The 26,604-nt window shown below is 38.7% G+C and overlaps 1 protein-coding gene and 1 long non-coding RNA gene across 7 annotated transcripts in view; one reads left to right on the top strand and one right to left on the bottom strand.

Moving 5' to 3' along the window:
• LOC130918706 (capping protein, Arp2/3 and myosin-I linker protein 3-like) overlaps nucleotides 1-26,604 on the bottom strand; it is a 109,092-nt gene that overhangs the window by 55,620 nt on the left and 26,868 nt on the right. For all 6 annotated transcript variants that reach the window (XR_009063814.1, XR_009063816.1, XR_009063815.1 and 3 more), the window contains exons 13-24: nucleotides 24,049-24,158; nucleotides 23,895-23,972; nucleotides 23,735-23,811; nucleotides 22,821-22,925; nucleotides 18,201-18,270; nucleotides 18,017-18,098; nucleotides 17,808-17,904; nucleotides 17,524-17,578; nucleotides 12,157-12,329; nucleotides 11,975-12,043; nucleotides 7,062-7,155; nucleotides 6,902-7,000 (exon numbers count right to left, since the gene is read on the bottom strand). Coding sequence is in view for 3 of the 6 variants with exons in the window: in XM_057840650.1 (XP_057696633.1) it covers nucleotides 6,902-7,000; nucleotides 7,062-7,155; nucleotides 11,975-12,043; nucleotides 12,157-12,329; nucleotides 17,524-17,578; nucleotides 17,808-17,904; nucleotides 18,017-18,098; nucleotides 18,201-18,270; nucleotides 22,821-22,925; nucleotides 23,735-23,811; nucleotides 23,895-23,972; nucleotides 24,049-24,158 (1,109 nt within the window). In the remaining 3 variants the exon portion in view is untranslated. The remainder of the gene's footprint in view (nucleotides 1-6,901; nucleotides 7,001-7,061; nucleotides 7,156-11,974; nucleotides 12,044-12,156; nucleotides 12,330-17,523; nucleotides 17,579-17,807; nucleotides 17,905-18,016; nucleotides 18,099-18,200; nucleotides 18,271-22,820; nucleotides 22,926-23,734; nucleotides 23,812-23,894; nucleotides 23,973-24,048; nucleotides 24,159-26,604) is intronic.
• On the top strand, nucleotides 17,454-24,710 carry LOC130918719 (uncharacterized). The gene is made up of 3 exons (XR_009063817.1): nucleotides 17,454-17,964; nucleotides 18,036-18,169; nucleotides 22,708-24,710. It is a non-coding gene; the product is annotated as an uncharacterized LOC130918719 (long non-coding RNA).

The raw sequence follows: 26,604 nt of genomic DNA on the forward strand, positions 1-26,604 counted from the left end.
AGGAGAAATCGAGATTTTCATTTTCATATATTTACCCTTTTAGACGTTTTTTTTTTTTTTTTTTTCCTCAAATTTTTCTTTGTTTGGATCGATTATTTATCATCTAAAACGGGTGTTCAAACTTTTTGTAAAGGGGGCCAGATTTGGGGTGGTAAAAATGTGGGGGGCCGACCTTGGCTGATGTCCTTTACGTAGAACAATATATTTGAGCAAATTTTAGCAAGCCATTCTGTGTGTCACATTTGCTTAACAATTTTTTTAAAATTAATAATTTCAACAATCTCTCAACTAGCCTTTGTGGCGTTCTCTTTCGACTCTCAGGCTCTTGCGAAATACTGCTGCTGTGATATTAAACTAGCTTCAAGTTGCTTCAATTTCTCGCTGCGTATCTTCCCTGTAATCTTGTCGTACATGTCAGCGTGTCAAGTTTGGTAATATCGCCTCACATTGAACTCTTTAACAACAGCGACTGTGTTTTCGCAAATGAGGCAGACACAGTTGTTGCTTACTTTAGTGAAAAAAAAGTCCAATTTCCACCTATCCGTGAAGCGTCGGCCGTCGCAGTCAACGTCCTTTTTTTTTTTTTTTTTTTTTTTTTTTTTGTTGATTGTCGCCATTTTAGAAAATTGGAAGTAAAGGGTCACACGGGCTAATGTTGCTTAGAGTGCTGCTGCCTTTTAGTGGGTATTTGAGGAGCAGCATTTAGTGTGTATGCTACTTCATATGCTGGTAGCAGTACTGCTGACCAATTTATTAAGTCTGTGTGCGGGCCAAATGTTATTGATTTTATGACAGAGGCTGGGGGCCGGATGAAATTTGACCACGGGCCGCATTTGACCCCCGGACCTGACTTGATCTAAAATATTGGGAAAAATGCGACAGTAATGAAAAAATATATAATTAAGCGATAGTTATGAGGTAGATATCCGTGACTTTTTTACAAACGCCAATTTTTTCATTGTGACGGAATTTGTTTAAAAGTTTAAAATATGTGAGTGAATAATTTTTTAAAGTCAATTTAAAAAAAAAACCTAAATATTAGACATCAATTAATGATTCTAAGCTAAAAATGACAGACATTTCGAATAATAAATACGATTACATACCTTCTTTTTATGGCTAGGTTGAAACAAAAGCGGTTGCGCGACGTCTGTAAACAGGGGTTTCCAGGTTAAAACAGACACATTAAAAATAGTTCGGGGGCTTATTGCGCCATGAATCTGCTATGGCAGCATATAGACATATTGTTCCATCAAACACAACAGTTCTTTTGGCTTAAAATACAGCAGTTTATTTTAAAGAGGGGTGCAAGAGCAGAAATTACTTTTTCAGTCTTGTCTGTGTTTTCCGCCATATTTTTTTTTTTTTTAAGCCAGAATAGATAGATAGATAGATAGATAGATAGATAGATAGATAGATAGATAGATAGATAGATAGATAGATAGATAGATAGATAGATAGATAGATAGATAAATTTATTAACAGACTCAAGGTCCAAGCCACAACCACACAATACAAGGGAACAAACCATACAAAACTAAAAACAACATACAGTGCTGCTCAAAAGTTTGTGAACCCCCTCAACATTTTGGAATTTTCTATTATTTCAACCTGATTTCCTAATCAATCAATTCAGTAGTTTTTTTTTGTTTTTTTAACAGTTGTGTTGTCGAGACTAAATTAAAAAGAGTTTTCATCAACTGATGTAGGTGCAAAATTGAACTGTTTGGTCACAACCAAAACCGCCATGTCTGGCGAAAAGTCAACACTGCATACCACCAAAAGAACCTTCTCCCAACAGTGAAGCATGGAGGTGGGAATGTCAAGATCTGGGCTTGCTTTTCATCCTCAGGACCTGGACAACTCCACATAGTCCAGGGAATCATGAATTCTGAGGAATATTGTCAAATCCTAGAACATAACCTGACGCCATCTGTTTTGAAGTTAAAGCTTGGCAGAAGGTGGATCATGCAACATGATAACGATCCAAAGCATTCCAGCAATACAACCAAGGAATGGCTGAAAAAGAAGAAGATTCGTGTTCTGGACTGGCCCAGTCAAAGTCCTGACCTAAATCCCATTGAAATGCTGTGGCGGGACCTGAAGCGAGCAGTTCATGCCAGACGCCCATCAAACCTCTCTCAACTGACTGCGTTCTGCAAGGAAGAATGGGCAAAAATCCCCCAAAGTAGATGTGAGAGGCTGATTAGTCACTACAGAAACCGTTTGGTTGAGGTAATCTCTGCAAAAGGAGGCGCAATATCCTATTAACTGAAGGGGTTCACATACTTTTGCACACATGATATCTGAGTTTTTCTTAAATCAACCACTTTTGTTAAATAAAGAATGACAATATAACTATTTCTTTTGTTTCAGTCCATTATTTGGAATGTCAGTATTGTGGATTTGGGTATAACTTAACATTTAATAAGGTTATTTTAGTTTTTTTTACAAAAAATCTGACCATCGCTGTGGGGTTCACAAACTTTCGAGCAGCACTGTAACAATAAAAGAAGGTAAACTACAGTGATACAAAAAAATTAGGCCAACTACTGGCCCCGTTTTAAAAGGCACCTATTCCAGTGCTTCCAGAACAGTGACAAGCAGCGAGTAGAACTATGTGAAATGTTTGTCAGGCCCCAGACAATCACATTTTCAGAACATTTCAAATGATTAATAAAATTAAAAATTAGTACCCTTAGAAGGGCCTGGAGAGTATTCGCCCGAGCAGATACAAACATTTCAGAGGCACTGCACCATCTGGGTCTTTTCAGCAAGATTCTCAAAGAATCATTGTATGCCACTTGCAGTCTCTGAAAACTTGTCTTAGTGTAATTTGACCACAGATGCGCAGTGTAGAGGGGAGTACAATAAGCCTTGAACAGGGCAAGCTTGACCTCATCAGAGCATGGACCAAATTTTCGAGAGAGAACATTGGCTTGGACATATAATGAGCGACACTGTCTCAATATGTTCTCGTTGTCAGTCAGAGTGTCCGTGAGCAGATGACCAAGGTATTTTACCTGACTACAGGACTTTAAAACTTGACCAGACAACTTAAAATTAGGGAAAACCAACCGTTTGTCCTCTTTGGTTCTTAAAATCATAATGACACTCTTTGATTCATTGTATTTAATGTTGTGTAACTCCCCATACCCGGAACACGCATTGAGTAGCTGCTGTAGACCTGCTGAGCTTGGGCTAAGTAGCACACAATCATCTGCATACATTAGATGGTTGATCACCGAGCCACCAACCATGCAACCATTTCTACACTTATTTAATAGTTTTGACAGGTCATTCATATAAAAATTGAATAAAATTGGAGACAAAATGTTCCCCTGTCTGACCCCGTTGGTAACTTGGAAGGGGGCAGACATACAGCCATCCCACTTAACCCGCATAGTTTGATGAGTGTACCAATATAAACGAATTCTTATGATGTCATTGGGAACTCCCGCTTGGCTTAATTTCCTAAACAACTTCCCGTGGTTTACACGATCAAAGGCTTTGGAAGCGTCTAGAAAACACATAAACATAGACGAGTTTTTCCTCAAATAGGTGTTGACCAATTCTTTTAAAACATAAATACACATGTCTGTGCCATGCCTAGGTTTAAAGCTAAACTGATTATCTGAAGAGTTTATTAATGTACTAACTCTCTCCAGCATGAGGAGTTCAAATACCTTAGAGAGAACACTAGCAAGGGCGATAGGTCTGTAATTGTCCGAGCTGCTTACTTTCCCTGCTTTATCCTTGATGACAGGGACCAGCATCACCGACATCATAGAGTCGGGAAGACAGCCGTGAACCATAAAGGAAGTAAAGCAGAGTGCAACAAGTGGAGCTAGCCTCGGACTAGCATGCATAAGATGTTCGGCAGATATAGAATCCATACCTGTGGACCTATTAACTGATAAGTTTTTAATGACGTGAAACACCTCATGGGTCTTAATTGTGCACACCTCTTCGACATTGTTCACTTGATAGTGTTCAGTTGGTACACAGTTAAAAAGATTTTCGTAATGCTGTTGCCAGAAAGCAGCTATTGCATTAGCTCCCGAGAAGCCATCAATCGAGCAAGGTAAGCAGGGTTTGCAATTAGTAGCAAGCCTCACCTCCTTCCAAAAGGCTTTAGTGTTGTTACAAAATAACGTCTTGGCCATGGAGTCTGCCCTCAATGTTTGTTCGTTCTTTTTGATGTACCGTAGAGCGTATTTATATTTTGCATTCGTACACTTCTTATATTCAAATATGGGGCCCTGCCTGGGTCTACCTGCCGAAGCCCAAGCCTTGGTAGCTTCACAGGCTTCTGCATAAAATTCAGCGACATAAGTGTTCCAGCCAGGCCTAATTATACTCCTCCTCCTATGTGTACTAAGGGGTTTACTGGCAGCAAGTAGTGCTGACACAATGTGATTATACATTTCCATGACATCTGTTTTATGATTGGGATCACAGCAGTTATTGTTTCTACACATAACTGCTTGCTTGGGCAGATTTAAGTTGCTCAGCAGTACATCGGTGTCGGAAGTATAGAAAGTAATGTCATCGTTAGAAAAGAGAAGACCAGACTACCAGATCTGGGTTAAAATTTCTCTTTGCTTTAACAGTATTCGGGACATTAGCAAAACTTATAACCATCTTCACAGGGATGTGATCTGAGGTAGACATGTTATATAGAATTTCCATCTGTGCCAATGACGTGTGAGCATCCACTGTTGATCTAGCCATGATGTAGTGTGCTATGCCACACTAATATGGGTGTAGCTGCCAGAAGGCAGGAGCTCCCTACTGGATAGAACCAACCCATTATCCCTACAGAGATGATTCAGGTGGTTAGCAAACAAGGAGCCGCTATCTGAAATGTCAGCATTAAAATCCCCAACTATAAAAATATTAGTGTATTGCGCATTCATTAGAAAAGAGCAATAAATACCATTTTATCCATATAATCGTCAACATTATCCCGACATTCATATGGGGTATCAACATTTAAAATGAGAAGTTCTTTGTCAGACTGGGCCAGGTGTACAGCAATGCACCAATCTACCCCAAGTCTAATAACATTAACCACAGAGTCCAGTCTTTTGTTCCATAAAACAGCCACACCGCCATGTATTCTGCCCCTTCTTATGCCCAAACTGAGATCAGTGGAGGACTCGCCAGCGCCATGAAAGTTATCATTGAGCGTATTTAGCCCTTTTAAGTCTTGCCTAGCCAGAAAAGCTTCCTGCAGGCACAAAATGTCGCAGTGCTCCAACAACTGGTCCACAGCAATGCGGCGAGCCTTATCATCCATGCTATGCCCCAAGCGCAGCCCACGGCAGTTATAGAACAAGACGTTTAGATCCATAGCAAAGTTAGACATTAGCTTGAGAGCCAGGCACAAGCGCATTTCCACCTCCAGCTGATGGGGGAGCAGCATTAGCCGGATTGCGAGGTTCATAGAAGCGCCGAACGAGCGCTCCCTCCGGCCAGAGCTCCGTGTTATACATGTCACCAATGTCCTGACACTCAGCGGAAATTTTGAATGAAGCATATCTGCCATTCACAGTTGCAATCTTATGACATGACACCTCTCGGCAAAGTTTCATCTCGAGGTGAACACGTAAAGTTTCAGCGTCTAACTTGGGAGAGAACTTGGTAGCAAAGACACTCACCAGTTTCGTTTTTACCACTGATCCGGTACCAACGATAGCTTTGCCCTGCCTTGGCACCGTTGGCAGATTACTGGCGCGTGAGCCTCGTGTGGCAGGGGCCGTCACAGGGCGCTTCTGCTGACCTCTCCTCACAACGCGGGTCCACTTTGGGGAATCGGGATGAGACGTCGTCGGCCCCAACGAAGTGGCTGAGGTAGCCCCCTCCACAGCCACCGGCGGGACCGCGTGCTGCTGTCCTCCACATATGTCACCTCCCGGTGAGTTGCTTCCCGTCCCCACTGCTGAGCTGTCAACTAGCTTCGCCATACTAGCGCTAGCATTTGCTGTGTCCTGACGCCTCATCGGTACGATCTGGCCGTTGCAGCCGTGTTCGGCACACTTTTCTAGGACACCCACCCGGCGGCTCACGTCTACTGTGACAGAGCGCAGATTTTCGCTTGTTTCAGCCTGCAGCTGCAGCGCGCTTTTCATCGCAGAAACCTCTGTGTGTAGCTGCTCCACTTTCCGGAGAAGGCTACAAACATCCATGTTTGAAAAAGTCACTGGTGGTAGCTCATCAAGACAATGCGAGACAAACCGTGGGACATTGTCGCCACACTCATTCAGCACTTTAAGGCAGCAAGAATAGTCATTGAATATAACGACATTTACCGTACATCACAGTATCTTATTTTTTTTTTACTTTATTTTATTAAAATGACGTATAATACATGTTTTTGGACAGTTATTCTGAGGTTTAGAGGGTAATTAGGGGTACTTAAATGGTTAATTCCAATGTATGCGGAAATTTGGGTTACATTGACAGCCTAGAAAGGGAACTCGTTCATAACCCGGGGGCTGCCTCTATTTTAGACTGTTTTTTTCTTTTTTTTACAGATTTATGGGTGCATTATCATCTGTGAGGTTTATTGTCAGGCTTTAGCATAGGTTTTCTGCTGGACTGTTAACTTACATAAATATTTTGCTTTTTCATTCTTTTGCATTGATTTTGTATCAGTTTTTGTCATTTCTGTTCAATCTCTTTTAGATTTACGATTTCTTTGTTTTGCTTGATTGTTCTCTATTTTTATTTTTGCAAGATTTTAAAAACTTTTTCCCCCACAGTAATTATTTTTAAGTATTTTGTCGCTATTTTCACATTAAAACATAATGTGTTTTTATGTGCTGTCCATATTTAATCAATAAATATGACATTCTGATAAATTGTCTACAAAAATATTGGTAACCACTAGCGCTACCTGCTCAGCCGTGCTGGTGACTAGGCCTTGGTGCAGCCTTAGAGCCTGACGCTGGGAGAAGCGCTGAGTCTGGTTATTCCTCACCAGGGCCCGTTGGATCTGTGTGGAAGGACAGAAATTAGGCACTCGGAACCCCAGCCCTCAAAAAGGGCGTACCCACCTTGGTCAATGCCTGCTCGGTCCTCTCAGGGGCGCTGCGGTACGCCTGGCTGATGTCGCTCAGGGGTAGAGGCATATACTGCAGGGTGAAATTACTTAAGATGGGAAAGAAGAAGAAGAAGGAATGAGCTGCATCAGCCACACGCGGTAACCACTTATCCACAGCTGCCTCCATATTTCAGGGTTAGCTAAGTTCAATATCCCCACTGGACAAACCCATCCCATAATATTCCGCCTATGCGAGGGAGTGAGTAATACCCTCTTCAAGCATGTCCTGCTCGGCCTCAAGCAGCGGCTGAGCATTTTAAGATAGCAAATGTGGAGAGCATCAATTTGCCAGGCTAGTGTTGCCGATTTCAACTGGGGTTGCTGCAGCTCATGTAGCCCAAATTAGATCAGTTAATATAATTATGTACTTGCAAAAGTGCAGGTCAACAGCTACTACATGCTTGTTTAATAGTCTACTCTATTTCTGCATTTAACAACACTGAGAGCCACCTCGGTGGCTATACTATGCAGTACCTGCATAAATAATTTTTAAAAATCATATAAACTATTCACAAACCAAGTAAATCGTGGTGGTCAGCAATTATTTTTTTTTTTGTTTCAGATATGTTGCATCATTTTAACTTCTAAGTCATTGACTGTCACTGATAGCAAAAGGTGTGCAATCCATTTGAAGTGGGAGGGCTAGCAGCAATGGACGAATAGATTCAAATAGATTGGACGTCTACTAGTGATAAAATAATTTCAATTCACAGCAGAAGGATGATTGGATGTCACACGATTAGACGCCTATTATAGTCAATGGCAGTGATAGAGTTAAAGATAATAAAAAATTTTAAAAAAAAACACTAAAGGTGTTAAATTGTGTAAATTACAAAATGCAATTCTTTCTGTGTTTTTTATTTTATTCATTTTTTTGCATGATGAACACCACCTCCTCACACACAAATTCTTATTTTATTATTACAGTATTATCAAAATAATACCAGCTCTTTTTTATGTAAATGAATGAACTAATGCTTTATTTTACTTGCTGGCCCTGAGCGCTTATCGGTCAAGATAAGAGAGTGCTTCAGGAGCTCAGAGTGCATCTGTACACGGTGAAGGTTGAGCAGCGAATGATGTCATAATGTCATGTCAAGAATAACTTTTTAAATTTTAAGTGCACGCCTTTCTGATTTACTTTCATTATAGACATTTTGTTTTGGGAAATTAAATGACATATTTTTGTCTTTTTTTTTATGGGAAAATTTTGATAAACATTTTTTTGATAAACATTTGGAAATCCATGCTTTTCAGAGATTTGCTTTTCTGCATTAAATTATTCAAGTATTTTTGTTTTTTTCAAGAACAACCACAATAACTTAGGGATGTTTTTTGTGACCCCATTTTTTAACAGCCAAAAAATATTTGTTTTTTTCTTGGATAAATACCAAAAAGTAGAAACCTACTTTTGGTGGCATAATTTCCTTTAGTCCTCTAAAATGTTTTTTTTAAAATACTTATTTATTTAAATACAAATTTAAAGATACATGCACATGGATTCATGCACCAACAGTTGTTCTTATTTAGGATAAACATGTTTTCTTTTAAATTACTATTATTATTTAATTGCAATTCACAACATCACATTTTTAATAATGTAGACCACAATATTAATTCAGTGGTACCTCCACATACGAAATTAATTCGTTCCAGGACCTTGTTTGTAACTCAAAATGGTCGTATGTGGAGCAGGACTTTGCCATAAGAATACATTACAATTCCATTAATCCGTTCCACAGCCCGAAAACCTACACTAAATTCTTACTTAATCGGGGTCCCCCCAGGATTGATAAATCTAAATTCAATACTTTTAAGATCTTTTTAATGCCATTTCAACTGAAAATTAATACTTTTCTCGCACCCATTATTTAGATCTTTGAATCATATTAAATAAATAAAGCACTGAACATCAAATTTAACCTCAATTACTAAGTGTGTTTGACAAAAGAATGCACATATATTGAAGATACAATTAAAACACATTTAAAGTAACATTATAAAGTCTGTCAGAATTTTTTTAAACACACACACGCACACAATAATTATGGACAAAAAGAGGAGGAGGACAGGACTCAGACCAGCCATCTCCTGTAACAGGCTAGCCGCTCGTGTACCTGCCAAGACCCCAGTGAACATGGCTAATTCTTGAGTTAAAACGGCGAAATTCACATTCATTCGAAAGGCAACCCGAAATGTTTAAGCAGGTCCACTGCCTTCGCATGACCCATAAACTGCAACTTAAAGTATATGTATGTAACTTGAGCCCCTATCACACACTCCTAAACAACGGGAATATCGCGGGACTTAACTGTGCAGCAGTTGGGTGTGAAAACAATTTCCCGTGTCGACTGACATGGGAAGCAGTGTGCGTGAAAGCAGGCGTTAAATTCCCGGGTCACAGCAGATGGCTGATGACTTAAATATCATAGCGGCAGCCGATGTAACTTCCTCCCTCTTTGCAGTACGACGAAAAGCGGCAAACAAACCTTGCAATTATAAACATAGCAAGCTGGAAACAGCTAAATTAAACTGAAAACATGAACAAATTTAAAATGTCAAGTATTACGTCGGGGCGGCCCAGGGTTTTTTCTCGCCAACTTTTTGAAATAACTATATTATAACGATGTATGAATGATAAACTAAGGAATACTTGTTACAAAATAAATAATTTGGATAAAAAAAAAAAAAGAAGACGTTGTATGGTCACTGCAGAGCCAAAGCGTGCCTATACGCCCTTTTTAATCTTCCCCTCTGCGAGTCTGCAAAACCGCATCCATTTATTTTTTATTTAACAAACTTTTCCAGCGTTATTTTGTTGTGTAAATAAATTTATAATGATCGTAAAAATATGTAGTCTCTTTAAACATTAAGAAAATGTGCGGGTTTTTTTCTCCCAACTGAGAATTCGTTACAAAAGACAGGCTTTTATGCAGACATCGTCACAAATGTTATCACACAAAACGCGGGTCGGGCTTTAATACCCGCGGACCAGGTTGGGTCGGGCTGGATTTTTTAGGCCCGATTTTACCTCCATCTCAAAGTCTTGATGAGCTTAAATTGGCTGCAGTTACGAAGTCAGGAATGCTCCCACCGGAAAAAAAACACGATTTGACCAACATTATGTTTAACGAACTTTTCCAGCGTTATTTCATTGCGTAAATGCATTTATAATGATCATAAAAATATGTAGACTATTTAAACATTAAGAAAATGTGCGGGGGGGTTTTCTGCCAACTGAAAATTCGTTACAAAAGACAGTTACGACATCGGGAACGCTCACTCTGGAACAAAACGCAATATGACCAACATTGTGACAGCCGATGCCGACCAAAAATGACGTAATATCCGAAACAGATCACCAATGGACTCATTTGAAGGATATGAATGGTGGTCTGTTTTGGTGTTCAGAATCCACAATACTTCTGCCTGCAGGGTTTTCATTCCACCGACAAAAGGACGCATTCCCGATGCAGAGGTGGATGGATTCTCCGTTTTGCCGGTTGTGGTGGTTTGGCATGCACGAGTTGCGTTTCGATTTGTAGTGCAGTGCATCGTAAAAATTCTATGCGTCATTTTCGTTATGGATTAAAAAAAAACAAAAAAAACTTTGTCACAGATATAATTTAGGTTGCACTGAGATGTTCTTGAAAATTAAGACCACGGTGAAAAAAATCCAGACTTACAACAGCTAATTTAATACTTTTAATACCTAGAATAATGGAAAACTAAATTCAATGCTTTTTAAATACTTTTAATAACCCGCGGGTACCATGTTAATACTGCTGGTACTATTGCAAATAGCACTTACACAGAGCAAAACAAATAAATTATGAATAAAAATTGGAATATTAATATAATAGTAATAATAATAATAGTAATAATTATACCTTTAATGATGTAAGAATCGTGTTCTAATGTGGCGGATGTATTTTTGCCTGGTGTACCTGAACGCACCCTGTGGTTGACGTGTCAGAGTGAGGGAGGACGTTTTACTTTCAATTTACATGTTAAGCTGCGACGAACAGTAGGCATGTTGTGTTGTACAAGTTCTAAAACAAATGATCAAAAACCTAAAGAAGCTGGTGATTTCTCTGGCGATGTTACAACTATTTATAATAATAATTGTCACCTTAACTTATAAAGACTGCATACGGAGGACGGCCGAGATCATATAGATAGTCTACGGCCGTAATGTTGAGCCAGTTTACAGATGCTCACCCCACGCTCATATTTTTCAATCATCTATCTTCCTTTCAATGGCAAGCCTCACCTTTTACCTTTATTCACCACCTGCATTAACATTGTTGGAACCCATGTTAAGCTCCCTCACAATAAAATCTGATGTGCGGCCAACTTGCAGAAAAGCAAAGAAACTGTAGCGCTGTCATTAATAGTCTTATTTCGAACATGTCGTTGGATGTAGAAACAAATGGCGAGTCAAATTTTACATTGGATGCCGAAAAGATCGTGTGTCGATGCGATCGCATGTTGAGGTATCACTGTATTTTGGTAGACAAATGTGGCCTTTATGACTTGAAATGTAATGTCCACATATGTGGATGCTAGGTTTTAATTATATTTTTTAATATTATATTATGGCCCCAAATAACACTTCAATTTTTTTATTATTATTATTATGTTTTAGATTTTACGGTACTGTATTTAATTGACTGCCCTCTAAAGGATTAAATCAAGGGATGGTAATTAAAACATGTTTATTTACCTGATTAATCAAGGGAAAAAAGGTAATAAGCAGAATACCGTATGATTAAAATAATCATTAGGTTGGTGGGGCCTTAAAATGTATAGTAGTTCCATTTAATTGCCAATAACAAGACTGAAAATACATGCTTATGCGCTTACTGTTCGAGTGCTCTGGCCACATCGAGAAATCCTGCTGCGGAGGTGTTGTTGCGATCCCATGTCACGCTCCTGCAGGGAACGCGCACATGGTAAACACTTCTCTCCAAATCCTCAACTTCTTCCACCCTGTCTAACTGCCACCTGAAACCACATCCCTTCCCTAATGGGCTCCTAATCTTTACCGAAGCGTGGTGTTGATTTGCAGGGCTTTGCTCAGCATCTTGGCTCCAATGTCGTCCATGTTGTTGCCGCTGAGGTCCACTTTCCTCAGGCAGGTGTTGCTCCCTAGGGCGTTGACCAACACCGTACCCCGGGAACGGAGGCGTGAGTCGGTCAGCGACAGTGTCTGTAGGGCCTGGTGAGGAAACAAGAGTGCTTCAACGTGACGAGACACACTGTAACTATGAAATATTAAATAATACACGTGTGTGGAGTGATATGGAGCAGGTGGAACACAGGGCAAACGGGGAGCAGCAATAATTCATGTTATGTGACCAGTATTTTATTCTCTCTCTAAGTACCTCCACTGTGGAGGTTATATTTGATCACTGTTTTCTATCTAAATGTCCACACATTTTTTCTCACTGAATAGGCACATTGCTGGCCAAAATAAAGGCAAGGACGTAAGCCTTCTTGCAACTTGCTTAATATGATACATGTGGGAACTTTGGTATGTCTCTATCAGTGTTGTTAATAACGGCGTTACTAACGGAGTTATCATCTTCAGTAGTGAGTAATCTAATTAATTACTTTTCTCATCTTGGCAACGCCGTTACCGTTACTGAGGCGGGAAAGGTGTGCGTTACTATGCGTTACGATGTTGGTTGACTGACGTGAGAAAAGTCTGAAAAAGACGGGCTCACAAAGACGAGAGAGCAGAGCAGGAGTGGGGAAGAGGCAAGGGAGTGTGACACCATTGCAAACGCGATGCTACTATGCAAGGTGGCTCCAATAATACCTGACTGTAGCCGATAGTCTACAAACTACGCCCACATGATGCTTCGGTAGATATCACATATATACAGAACTAGATGCACATGACGGACATGGCAGCATTAGCAACATGTATAATATAGAACTAAATGCGTTAGTAAACAGCCGCCATCTTAAAGCAGTAGACTTCTCAGGAAGGCCCTGTTGTAGAGAACCTTCCTAGAGAACGAAAGTAAATTTTTATTAAAAAGCTCCTAAATCAGCAAAACTTAACTTAAATCCATCTTTAAATGATGAAACAGTTTTAAAACTTGTCGAAACACATGTCGAAAATAGACAGAAGGGAACTAATGCAATAACGGGAGCAATTTTAACAACTTTAACGGTTGATTCACAACATTAAATGACTTCCACAGTTAGCAAAGGTTACTATCTAGTTATCGCAACATTCGCAGTACCCCTGTGTCTAGTTTAGTTTAGGGTAGAGAACTGGGCTAGGGCAAATTGTCCCAAAAACCCTTTAAACTTCACATTGTGTGACCTGTTTTTTTTTTTTTTTTTTTTGAGAAAAAAAAAAAAAAAAAAGAAAATTATCAACAGTTACTTTTCCAAGTAACTAATTACTCTTACATTCATGAGTTACTAACGCATTTACTTTTTGGGAGAAGTAATTTGTAACTGTAATTAATTACTTTTTTAAAGTACAATTAACAACACTGGTCTCTATACTGTTCCACAAAAATCTAAATACTTTTGGATGAGTGTGACAAACCAAAATGGCTGACTTCCTGTTCAACTATGTCCATAAGTCCTCTGTTGTTTTCGTCAACAATGACAATAACGAAAATATTTTGTCGATGAACTATTAACAACTGGAGTTGCATTTACTGGTGAATTAAGACCAGTGTTGTCAGTAACACGTTACTGACAACACTAACTGTAATCTGATTACTTTCTTTCAGTAACAAGCAATCTAACGTGTTCATTTTTCCAAGACAGTAATCTGATTAAAGTTAGTTTCTTTATTGCCTGTGCGTTACTATTTTGTTGTTGCCTCATATTGTATGTAGAATGAAGAATACTGTAGTCATGTACAAAGAGCATCTGAATAGCAAATATTGCTCTTGAGTTTGGGAGTGACATCACATCTCACGTTTTCTCATCGGAAAGAAAAAAAATGGGTCATGTGGATTACCATGCGAGCGCTGACTGCCACGGTGGTCAACAACATAGCCTCGCTGCCTCGCAGAATGCTAACAGTGAAAGGCAGGAAATATACCACAAACGGCTGCATTTGCTCACTGGAAATACAACCATTACTTCAAATTTCTGTCCAGTAAAGATGACAAAAATATCTAAGTGCGTTGCAAACTTTGCGCTGGCTCAAAAAGACTATTGACCGCTAAAAACTCGGCATCCAATTCAAAGAACTCTTGGAATTACAATACAACGCGACAAAACTCAAAACAAAGCCTACAGGTTACGAGACAGCCAGCACTACTACAGTTTGCAACCAGCCTTTACGTACATTTTATAGTTAGAGTTTGTAACCATAGGTGGAGTTTTACTTTAGTGGAACTGGGGGCAAAACATGTTGATGACTCTTGACACAAAAGTCAAAAGTTGAACACACCTCATCAGTTTTGTGTTTTATTTAGGGCTGTCAAAATTATCGTGTTAACGGGCGGTAATTAATTTTTTAAATTAATCACGTTAAAATATTTGATGCATTTAATGCACATGCCCCGCTCAAACAGATTAAAATGACAGCACAGTGTCATGTCCGTTTGTTACTTGTGTTTTTTGGTGTTTTGTCGCCCTCTGCTGGCGCTTGGGTGCGACTGATTTTATGAGTTCAGCACCATGAGCATTGTGTAATTATTGACATCAACAATGGCGAGCTACTAGTTTATTTTTTGTTTGAAAATTATACAAATTTTTATTAAAACGAAAACATTAAGAGGGGTTTTAATATAAAATTTCTATAACTTGTACTAACATTTATCTTTTAAGAACTAGTCTTTCTATCCATGGATCGCTTTAACAGAATGTTAATAATGTTAATGCCATCTTGTTGATTTATTGTTATAGTAAACAAATACAGTCCTTATGTACAGTATGTTGAATGTACTGTATATATCCGTCTTGTGTCTTATCTTTCCATTCCAACAATTTACAGAAAAATATGGCATATTTTATAGATGGTTTGAATTGCGATTAATCACGAGGAATTAATCTTTAAGCTGTGATTAACTCGATTAAAAATTTTAATCGTTTGACAGCCCTAGGTTTTATATATTTTCACTACTATTGTAAATTCTCACTGAAGACATCAAAACTATGAACGAACAAAAAAAAAGTGAAATAACTGAAACAGGTTTTATATTCTACATTCTTCAAAATATCCAGTGGCCTATACTGTATAAATATACACATCTTGACACTTGTTCGCGTTCAATCAACTGTTTAAACTCAGTTGTTGTTGGTAGCGTTTAAAACACGGGTGGGCAAACCGGTCCTCAAAGGCCGCAGTGGGTCGTGGTCTTTGTTACAACTGATCAAGCACAGGCAGTTTAACCAATAATAGGTCCGGGGAAAAAAGATGCACATGATTGCAATCAACTGATTGCACTTGTATGACACCAGATTGGTGAAAAGGTTTCCTCTTGATAGGTTACAACGAAAACCCGCACCCACTACGGCCCTTTGTGGAATAGTTCGCCTGCCCCTGGTTTAAAAGCTTAGGTTTAAAGAAATTGTAAATATCAATCTTGCCTCCTCAAGTGTAGTTTTGGCTAAGCAGAGCAAAGGATAGTCTCTAAAGTGCTAATCACATGATCTGTTCGAAAAATGATTTATGAAATATGTTGTAGGATTCTTGTTCATTTCATTAATTTTTGTTGTTTGTTTTATTCCTTTACAACTTTTATAGACAGCATTTTAACGGCTAGGTCTTTATCTTAAAGGGGAAGTTCAGAATTTTTTACATTAGGCTTAATCTTTGAGTTAGCGGGGGTTTAATTACCGTAATTTCCTGAATATAACGCACACTTTTTTTAAAACCCCAAAATCAACTTGTAAAATCATGGTGTGCATTATTAACGGGGACATGGATGGAGACAAAAAAATATATATACATATTACACACACACACATATATATATATATATATATACATATATACACATATATATATATATATATATATATATATACATATATATATATATATATATACATATATATACATATATATATATACATATATATACATATATATATATATATATAAACCGATTTTTTTTTTTGATTGACACGGCCACATTGAAGAAACGTATGATGCGACCCGTTGCCAACCATTACGGTACGTGACGTCACCATTTTGTTTCGGTAATACTTCACTCTAATCGGCCGAATGATTTCGTCAGTGTTCAATTGTGCTTTTTTCACTCTTCATAAAGCACAGAATTTAGTTTCTTGAACTTATTCGAATCAACGTTTATTGCAGCTCCGCAACTCGGACCATCACAAACGTAAGCACACAGACTTTCTGTGTCCGTCAACTATATCTGTCCCTCGGGAAACTCAAACCCAAATAACAATAGTTCCTATTGTTACTGTCATGTTGACAGCGATGAGCTCTCACGGATTTCCGACTTACGTTCTCACTTTCATTTTACCGTATCAATCCATGGAAGAAACATTTATTCATCATGATGAAATGAGCAAGTTATACAGCAGCCTTTAAAAGAAAAGTCACATCTGTTTTGTTTTCTCCTAGATTCTGGTAAGTTGGAGAAGTGGTCAAATCATATTATTACCGTAAATATTGTCAGTTTATGGTAATGTTTTGAACTACCAATGTGCTATGCTTGTGCTGTGTTTCACCAGTCAGTAAAATGACCTTTCTGTATCTGTACACAAGCTCTTTTTTCTTGTATTCTTCTATTTATTGGTGCTAAAATTAGTGTGCGCGTTATATACGGGTACAATAATTTTCCCTAGATATTACAAGTAAATTTGGGGTGCGCATTATACACGGGTGCGCCTTATATTCGGGAAATTACGGCAGTTTTTGGAGTTGATTTGAACAAATTCTGTGTAGTTTGTCAGTTATTTGTTAGTTTCAGGGCTCCGGGGCGGCTAAGCTAGCGCGAGTCAATGGTGGTTGAAATCAACTCCATCGACTATTTAAACCCCCGCTAACTTAAAGATTAAGCCTTATATGAAAAATACAATTACATGCGATGACATTTTTCTGTAGGCAGCAAAAGAAGAAAAAAATGGTAAAAAGTAACTGATAACTTACTTTGATAATACAGTTACTTTACTGATTACTTTATTATTTTTTTGAGGTGTAATCAGTAATTAAATTACTTTTTTCTTAACACTGGTTAAGACCCTCAAAAAGCGATTCCAAGAAGGACACTTTTTCATTGGATAGTGAGTGACCTGCTGCCCTGTTCTTTGTGTGCATGAATACTAATGCTCAAAGGCATATGCGAGATAAATATGTCCAAAAAAGACCGAACTGTTCTCATTTGTTAGCGTCATTCTCCGTCATAATAAAATCACATTTAGTGTCCGTTTGGAAGGCTCGTCCTGTTCTCACTCACACATTCTTCTTCTTGAATGAGCTGCACCAACTTCTGCAGGACTTCGTCAAGAACCCTGCGGATGTAAAGACACGAAGACAGAAAGCGAATGAGCCGGGGCTAATTATTGCCATTTTCCTGCAGCTGCACAGCGAGTGAGAAGTTGACGGCGTATGAAAAGTGAAGTAGAGTCAACAGAGCTGTTAATTCCAGCTGGCACATGCTGTGCTCATTTTTTTTTTGTGAGGTTGGTGTGGAGCAAAACGCGAGACGCAAATAACCGCATTAAGCGTGACGCAGAGCACCTGTTTTTGATGTTGAAATTCTTGCCGAGATGAAGGTGTTTCAGCGAGGGGTGTCTGGAGAGGGCGGGCAGCACCGTGAGCAAGTCTGCATCCAAACCTGTCGACACCAGAAAAGATCAAAAGTCGCTCGGGGACAAACAAGACAAAAACAGGCAAGGTCAGAACGAGTGCGAGCGGGGGGGAAGATATGTCGCCCCATGTCACGGTACCGTTGTCTGATATGTCTAGAGTAGCGATGGAAGAGACTCTGGGGAAGAGCTCTTGAAGGACGGCAGCTCCTGCACATCGAAGCTGGAGGATCGAGGTCAGGGGACAAAGGCACGCATGCATGAGGAGCGTTTATTTTCCAAAAAGTTCATCAGGTTTGTCGAGTTGTGTTCATTTGCAACATACCTCACAGCCACTGATGTCCAGGTGAAGGTCGTTAATGTGAGGGTTAGAGGTTAAGCCTGCGAGGAGAGCCCTGTGAAGCCAACATTTAGGTTAACACGTGTATAATTGGCCTTTGCTGGCATACAAAATAGCTGGGGACCTAAAACAAGCAATTAATCTCGGTATTGCCGTTTATAACATTTCTTTCTGTGACCGAAATTGTTGCATTCCAGTGTAGCTAAATTAAATGGGAGGCTTGCTGCACTCATGATTTGAAAAAGCCTCCAATTTTCAAGGCTCAATTAGCTGCATCAATGAGTGAAAATACAATATTTTAAATAATATATTTTAATGTTTAAGGCTTTCGGGGTACTAAAAATGTAGTTCTTCTCCTGGTTACCGTAGTAACAAAAGACAAACTCAGCTGCCACCCAGCATTTTTTAATGGGTATACAGTATGCTAACTAAATACAGAGCAGGTATATCTAAGAAAATGTATCAGAATGTCATAATATTTTTGGTCCTATGTGCATAGCGTGTGAGAATACAATTTTTTAGGTTGGATGAAACAAAACATTTACCCCCTTCCCACCAACGAAAAGACAATCTGGCAAAAAAAAAAAAAAAAAAAGACTGCATTTAAGAAAACATGCTGTTAAACAGTTGAAAAACAGAACCCTATTTTTAATTACAATAAAAATGAGTTGATGCAGCAGTCATTTAGTCTTTCACAACTATGCTTTCAAATAAAAAAAAAAAAACAATTTTAAGAGGATTTTTTTTTTGTCTTTTTAAACATTTTCAAGTTAAATTATATCACATATTCATGTTACATCATCATTTTTATATTAGTTAACGCTAACACTAATAACTTGTTGCTTCATCACTGATTACAGTTTTTGTCCCACACTCGTTCTATCTGCTTAGCATATGTGAACTTCCAGTACAGCTAGGCATGTGCTGCTGATCATATTCTGACGGGATGGTAACCTTAAGCCAAAATATCAACGTTTCATGGTATCACGGTATTGCAATTACAGCTCAAAAATGTGTTACTTTCAGATATCGTGGTTTAAAAAAAAAAAAAATCATCTAATACACAGAATTTGTATTTTTCAAAACAATATTAGCAAATTGGAACATGAGTATAATTTTAAGTTAAATTAAGATGTATATATATATATGTATATATATATATATGGCAGAAAACACTCAGGTGACTTGAAGTTCCGCTTTGAGACCCCCAATTTGGCCAAATTTCAAAACTGTCCGATGCATGTGTGGTACATCATTGGAAAGCTTAAAATCTCAATTTTCTGAGGGAACAAAAATTTTGAACAGGAGGGCATTTTTAGAAAAAAAATGTTTTTGAAACAGCAAAACCCAATCTGGAGGTGAGAGCATGTGAGAGCAGAATTACAGACACTATGATTTTAACGAGATATTATCACGTACTTACCTTATTTTGATCCAAAAACTCCATGTAGCATGTATCACTGAGTGTCAAGACTCAGCTGTGAATGGCCACAGCTGGATTTTTTGGGGATTTTATGGGTGAAACATGGTAATATACTGTAACAAGGGTTGCAATGCAGAAATCACAGGCATCAGGGAGTGTTTTTTTTTTTTCCCCCCAATACTTATTCTCTTGGATGGATTATTTATCACCTAACCTATCGGAGAAAATGCAACAGTAACCAAAAAAATACAATTAAGCGATCGTTATAAGGTAGATATCCGTGACTTTTTTACAGACACCATTTTTTTCATTGCGACGTCATAAAAGTTTAAAATATGCGAGTGAATAATTTTTTAAAGTCGTTCTTTTTTTTAAACGAAATATTAGACATCAATTAATCATTCTAAGCTAAAAATGACAGACATTTTGAATAAGAAAATATAATTAATTACCTTCGTTTTAAGGCTGGGTTGAAACAAAAGCGGTCTGTAAATGGGGGTTTCTAGGGTAAAACGGACAAATTAAAAATAGTTTGGGGGCTTAAAGCGCCATGAGTCTGCTATGGCAGCATATAGACTTATTGCTCTATCAAACACAACAGTTGTTTTTGCTTAAAATGCAGCAGTTTCTTTTAAAGAGGAGTGCAAGAGCAGAAACTGATTTTTCAGTCTTGTCTATGTTTTCCACCATATATATTCTAAATAAAATTAAAATTAATACAGTCCTTTAGGTAAACATAAACCCACAGCCACAGCTGAACATTATTACCATCAGAACTAAAATAATTTAATTATTTTACATAAAAAGCATGTGTGTATGACTCGTATGTATGTATACATTATTATGTTTACACACGCTCTTTCTCAAACCAGACAGTTGCGAGAGAGAAAAAAAACACCACGTTTTACCACGTTGCTAGACAAACTACCGGTAAACACGCTGGAGTTACTTCTCGTAGCTGGTGGGAAATGTTCATGACAGTGTTTACTAAAGATGCACCGATACCGATACTGGTATCGGTAGGGGGCGCCGATCCAGCCCGAAATGGTGGTATCGGTATCGGCGAGTACCAACAAAGACGGCGCCGATACCATTTACCGGTCCAATATTATAACATTTGACCGCAGCCTTTTTTTTTCCCTCCTGGCTCTCACTACACTCTGTCTCTGTGTTGTGTGATGACACGTGAACATCAAGCAGTTATAGCTATTGGCCTGCTCCAGACCAAAGAGAGTGGGCCAATAGCCACTCCTAACCAATCACAATGCAGCTTTTTCATATGGAGGAAACACAAACCAGGAGTAATGGCGGCGGTCGGGAAGTATTTCAAAATAGAAATCCCGTCATTTAAAATCAATGACTGCATGCAAGATTTGAGGCCTGAATGTTTCGAGATGTGGAGTTAAATTGGCCAATTTCAATACCTCGAACCTGATAAAACATTTGAAGACGAAATGTGAACGAACACAACGAGTTTGAGCGTGCAAGAGGAGGAGTGGTATCTAGAAGAAGGGCGCTGGACCGGAGCAACAATCTCTGGTCAGTTCACTACGTCTACTTTACTTTTATTGTGTTTCACTGAAAGAAATGCCGCAGGAATTTGGGAACTGTTTCCAAAGTAGGGTTGCCACCTTTCAGAAATAGAAATAAGGGAAAAAAGGAGGCTAATAGAGAGACGGGATGCTGTGGTCAATTATTATTACTTATAATTGTTCGCGTCTGCAAATGCGGAAACAAGGTGGGAACTCGAAGCAGACAACAAGCGGGGGATATGTACAAGGGCTTAATGATTGCAAACAAAAAATAACACGCGATCGCGGGATAGAAGAAATAACAAAAGGAGTCCGTGACAGCAGGTCGACGGAGCTCAATACTACAAACTCGAAAGTTAACTAAGACGATAGGCAGCGAGCCAAAAAGCCAAAATAAAAACATTCAAATACCTGCACAGGGTATAGGGTTACAAACGGGAGCAACACACTAACAGAAAAAAACCAAATGCAGGGGCGTAACAAGCAAATGTCGCGAGACTATAGTGCGAGATGTCAAATGGCGATCAGCAAGGCAAAATACCTTTGAGATCACCCGTGCTTAAATGCTGCGCTGATGAGATTGGATTCAGGTGCGACGTCAGGAAAGCCCCCATGACCAGCCCAGCAACAAGACACAATCTAACCAGCAGCAGAATGTGCCAATAATATCATGAAAGTTGCACTGTTTGGCCTTTGAGAGGTTTAAAAAGGTTTATTCAGTTCATTCTGAGTTTATTATTATGAATTTATTTTTACTTTCTTACTGTTGGGCTAGCATTATACATGTTTTATTTATTTCATAAATGTAGCACTATTTTGGCCTTTGAGAGCCAAAGGTTTATTCAACTATTGTCTACTAGGGTTTAGTAGACTATTCACTTTGTACTAGTCTTTTTCCTATTTTGCAAAGGTAAGCAACAGCCTGACAAAGCCTTGATAGCAGTGATTTCACATCCAATTATGTAGCTCTTTAGGAAAAAAAGAAGAAGAAAAAAATAAAATAAAAATTATATATATATAAACGGGGTGGTATCGGTATGGTATCGGTATCGGCCGATACTGCACAGCCAGGTATCGGTATCGGTAACGGGGCCAAAAAATGGTATCGGTGCAACACTAGTGTTTACTAACCTTTAATTTTGTACAAATGTTGTACAAACCATTGTGTAGCACAGCTGACTCAGTGACACTGAGCAACATCCAGTGGGGGAGGGTTGAGGGAGGCCTTGCAGTTGCAAGCAAGGGACTTCTCCATGAATTTTTGGGTCATAAAAAATAGCTAATACCGTAGGGACGGTATGACAGAAAATCTTTGCGGTTTTGAAACCTTGACATTTTCATGCCAGGGCATACCTTGAAACCGGTAATCGGCATATGTCTAAGTACAGCGCATTGGTTTTGTCCGTTTACGTTTCACAAGGTTGAATAAGACACCCCTCTTCATCATGTGGTCCCCAGTAAAAAGTACATTACATATCTAAGTCATCCTTCCTTGTGAATGTGATTGTGAACAGCTGTGTCTCTATTTTATATACAGTTTGTATGCAGTCTAGGGTGCACCACACCTCTGGCACAAAGTCACTTGCAATAAACTCCGACTCGCCGGTGACCCTAATGAGGACAAGCGCTATAGAAAAAGGATGGGAATACCTAAGGACCTCAGGGGGTAGTTTCATGGCAGCCAGGCTGACGTGGGTCAGGCTGAAGGCGGAGCTGAAGAACTGCCGGAACAACGGTAGCGTGTCCTTCCCTTTTCTGTCAGGTGCAAAGAATACAGTAGTGAGAGAGTGAAATGGATGAGATGAGGTGAGTGTGGAAACAGATGAGAGCGGATGCTGTTGACATGGAGAGTACAGACAGCGCATACAAAGTCATCCAATGGGTGAAAGTCAAATGATGGATGGCCCCACTTAAATATTCACACAATGAGCTCTCAAAATGCACCAGTGGAGAGCAAACACACAGTTTCAGTCAGTTTACAAAAAAAAAAAAAAAAAAAAAAAAAAAAAAGGAATGTGCTGTGTTACCTTGGCTTCGAGTTTAATAATTCATTCCATCTCCAAACCTGTGACTCAAATGTTTTTGTATATTGAATCCGTTTTCCTCATTGAAATTACATTAATCTGCTGTATCCCCGTAACACCACCATGTTTTTTTTTTTTGCTAATTTAACAAAGAAAAATGGTACTGTGTACAAATAAGGGTAAGATAAAAGAAAGATATTGCACAAAGAGTCAAACAAGTTTAATAATTTTGTCAGCCAAAATTTGGAAGCGATATGTTTAAAAACTGTGTTTTAAAGCATTTGGAGGAGGAGAATCATTAAAGATTACACGGTTGTTCTGTAATACAGCTTTTCAACTAATGTAGTTGAGTTAGCAGTGTTTCATGGTAGTCAAATTGTGCTTAAAAAGTAGGTCAAATGATTAAAGTGAAGATGTGAAACAACAATATAATGAGGTGAAAAGAAAGAAGGACAGATGAAGATTTAAAGGAGAGTTACAAAGGATATCCCCCATGGGTTCAGCCCTTAGTACTGAGGCATACCCAAAGCCAGGACTAACCTGTGGGAGAAGGAATTTTTGGAAAGATTCAGAAAGGAGAGGTCTGCGCAACAGCCCCTCAGCAGAGCACCAAATAGCTGCGTGAGACAGGGTGGAAACTGTTAAATCCAAGCGGACGACAGACGGTTACTTTTGAAACCGTTGATTGGTAAAGCCTTACTGAGTCCACAGAGCAATCTGTGCCCGATAGGTCCAAATGCACCAGGCAGTTGGGCTGAGACAAGAAGAGATAGAAGCTCTGCAAACAGAGAAATAAGAGACATCGTAGAGGCTTCACAGAAAAGGGACGAAATTAGACAAACGGGCTTTCTAACCGAGGCGTCATCGCCAGACAGGACACCGGGGTTCTTGCTCAGGTCTAGGTGCAGGAGCGAGTTGGAGTACTCGTCACTAGAGTTCAGTGCCATTGAAAGTGATACCACACCTGGGTGGTAAAAGGTGGATTGTTAGAAGAAATTTTAGAATTTTATGACTGTCCTTTAATCAAAGGCGGGAGGAACCTGGAAAACTAAAGGACCCAATGAAAAGCATGAAAAGCAGTAGCCTTAATTACAGAGACACAATAAAGCTTTTTACCCAATTTACTCCTACTTTATATCAAGTACATTTTTCCATTGAAAATACTTTTTTGGTGTCTTAGGATGAGTCAAATTCATTCCATGACAATGCTTGTTACTCAAAACATTACAGTGATCCCTCACTACTTCACGCTTCAAACTTCACGCCTTCAGTCCATCGTGTATTATTTTGCAATAAAAAAAATAAACAAATAAATAAATAAATAAAGATGAGCCGTCACGAGCCGATCACGTAGTCTCACTCTCCCTCCTGCTGCTCTTTGTTGGTCAGGCAGTGCACTGGAGTTGCTTATTAAAGGTAATGATGATTGACAGACATTATGTTTAATCTTGCCGCAGATGCTTGGAAGCCAAAGCTTCAAAGCGTCGCATGCGTCAATCATCGTTTAACTTGTTAAATCATGGCTGTGGCAACTCATTATGTGTAAGTGAGCAGCTTGAACGGATTTGAGTGGATTCACTCAATGAAGCATTTAATAAAGACAAGCATTTTTACCTTATTCGTCTTAAAAACAATTTGGTGGGAAAGTAACGTGTTTAAATCTTATCATAATTATTACATTTGAAGTGCTTAAAAACCATTTATTGAAATATACTGGTACCTCTACATACAAAGTTAATTCATTCCAGGACCTTGTTTGTTAAAACGGTTGTATGTCGAGCAAGATTTTCCCATAAGAATCCATTATAATTCCGTTAATTCATTCCACAGTCCAAAAACCTACACTAAATCCTTAATAAATACTGCTGGTACTATTACAAATGGCAGTTACACATAGCAAAACAAATAAATTATAAATAAAAATCTGAATTATAAAAATAATAATAATACTTATAATAAATGGCGAGTCAAATTTTACGTCGGATTTGTTTTTTAAATTATTTTTTGGGGGAAAAAAAGTGAAAATACATGTTTTATATGTATCTCTTTCCAATGCTAAATCTGAATAAATGCATTGAACACACAAACACATAAAAAAAAAAAAATTGTGGGGTGGGGGGGACTACTTTCACTTATCGTGGCGAGTTCTGGTCCCCATTAACCGCGAAAAACGAGGGATCACTATATATCATTTTCTCATTGGAATGAATGGAAATGCAATTGATCATCCATTCTAGTTCCTCGCTAGAACAACCAAACAAATGTGTATGACAACCAAGTCCATCTGTCATTTTGACAGGTTGCAATTAACATCCCAGACCACAGGGTGGCGAGTGAGCATATTAATTAGCTATTTTCTCTTGATGCATGACGTCGTTGGCCTTACTCGGAAAAATGTCAAGGCAACTGAGTGTCCGAAGTTTCTTTTATGAGCCCCAAAACGACGATGGTGTTGATAAAAGAGGTGAAAAAAGAGGGACTGCACAAGCGGGTACGCAATTCAAGTCCATGCGCACCAGGAGGAAGGTGTGAGACTGTGTTCAGGCCACAGGAGGTGAACTGTCAATTTCATTGTTCCGTATGTAGCCTACCTACTGGGGCCACAGTCAGCTGTTTTTGTCACTGCGGAGAAAAAGTTACATATTCATCTGCTTGATGTGTGATGTGGGTTCTCTGTTAAGCTTGTTCGGACAGAATATTAATTAAAAATGAATGAAAACTAAATAATATTGAAAATGTCATTACTATCATTTAAAAAATTTAAGTGACGGGTAAAAATAGATTATGACCGGATTTTTATGACCCTGTCAGTCAAAATGACAGACAACGAAAAAGTCTAGCGCAACCTCTGACGACAACAAACACTGATGAAGTCATAAAAAAACGCATTGTCAAAATAAGACACACTTGCATAGCAATGTGTACGGTATTTGATTTTTTTTTTCCCCAACTGATTTATGAATAAGCTCTTACCTTGATAACGTTCACTGGTTTGCATCCTAAAGGTGTTTTTGATTGCACTTTTGTCAGCAGGTTCATCAAAAATATTGAGATACACGCGCCCCCATCCCCACCAAAAATACCCCAATGTTGCCTATCTAAACCGTCCATGTCTGCTACTAAATTAAGATTTTCCATGAATTATGAAAATGAGGGTCACACGTCTGTTTATTTGAAGAGTTGACTTTTGCTCTTGAGTTTGCTCTTGAGTCTTATTTATTGTATGTACAATAGGACCAGCCACATTCTCAAGATGTATGATTCTAAATTTTCTGAAATTTCAAGAAAAAAAAAAATCAACAATTCTACTTGGAGCCGTAATATCTTGGCAGCTTTGGAAAACTACACAAAAGTACAACAAGGAATGGCAAAAATCTAAATTTCTGAAGTCTCTGCATTCAGTGGGATTC

Source organism: Corythoichthys intestinalis, chromosome 7 (assembly GCF_030265065.1).
Source record: "Corythoichthys intestinalis isolate RoL2023-P3 chromosome 7, ASM3026506v1, whole genome shotgun sequence".
Taxonomy (NCBI): domain Eukaryota; kingdom Metazoa; phylum Chordata; class Actinopteri; order Syngnathiformes; family Syngnathidae; genus Corythoichthys; species Corythoichthys intestinalis.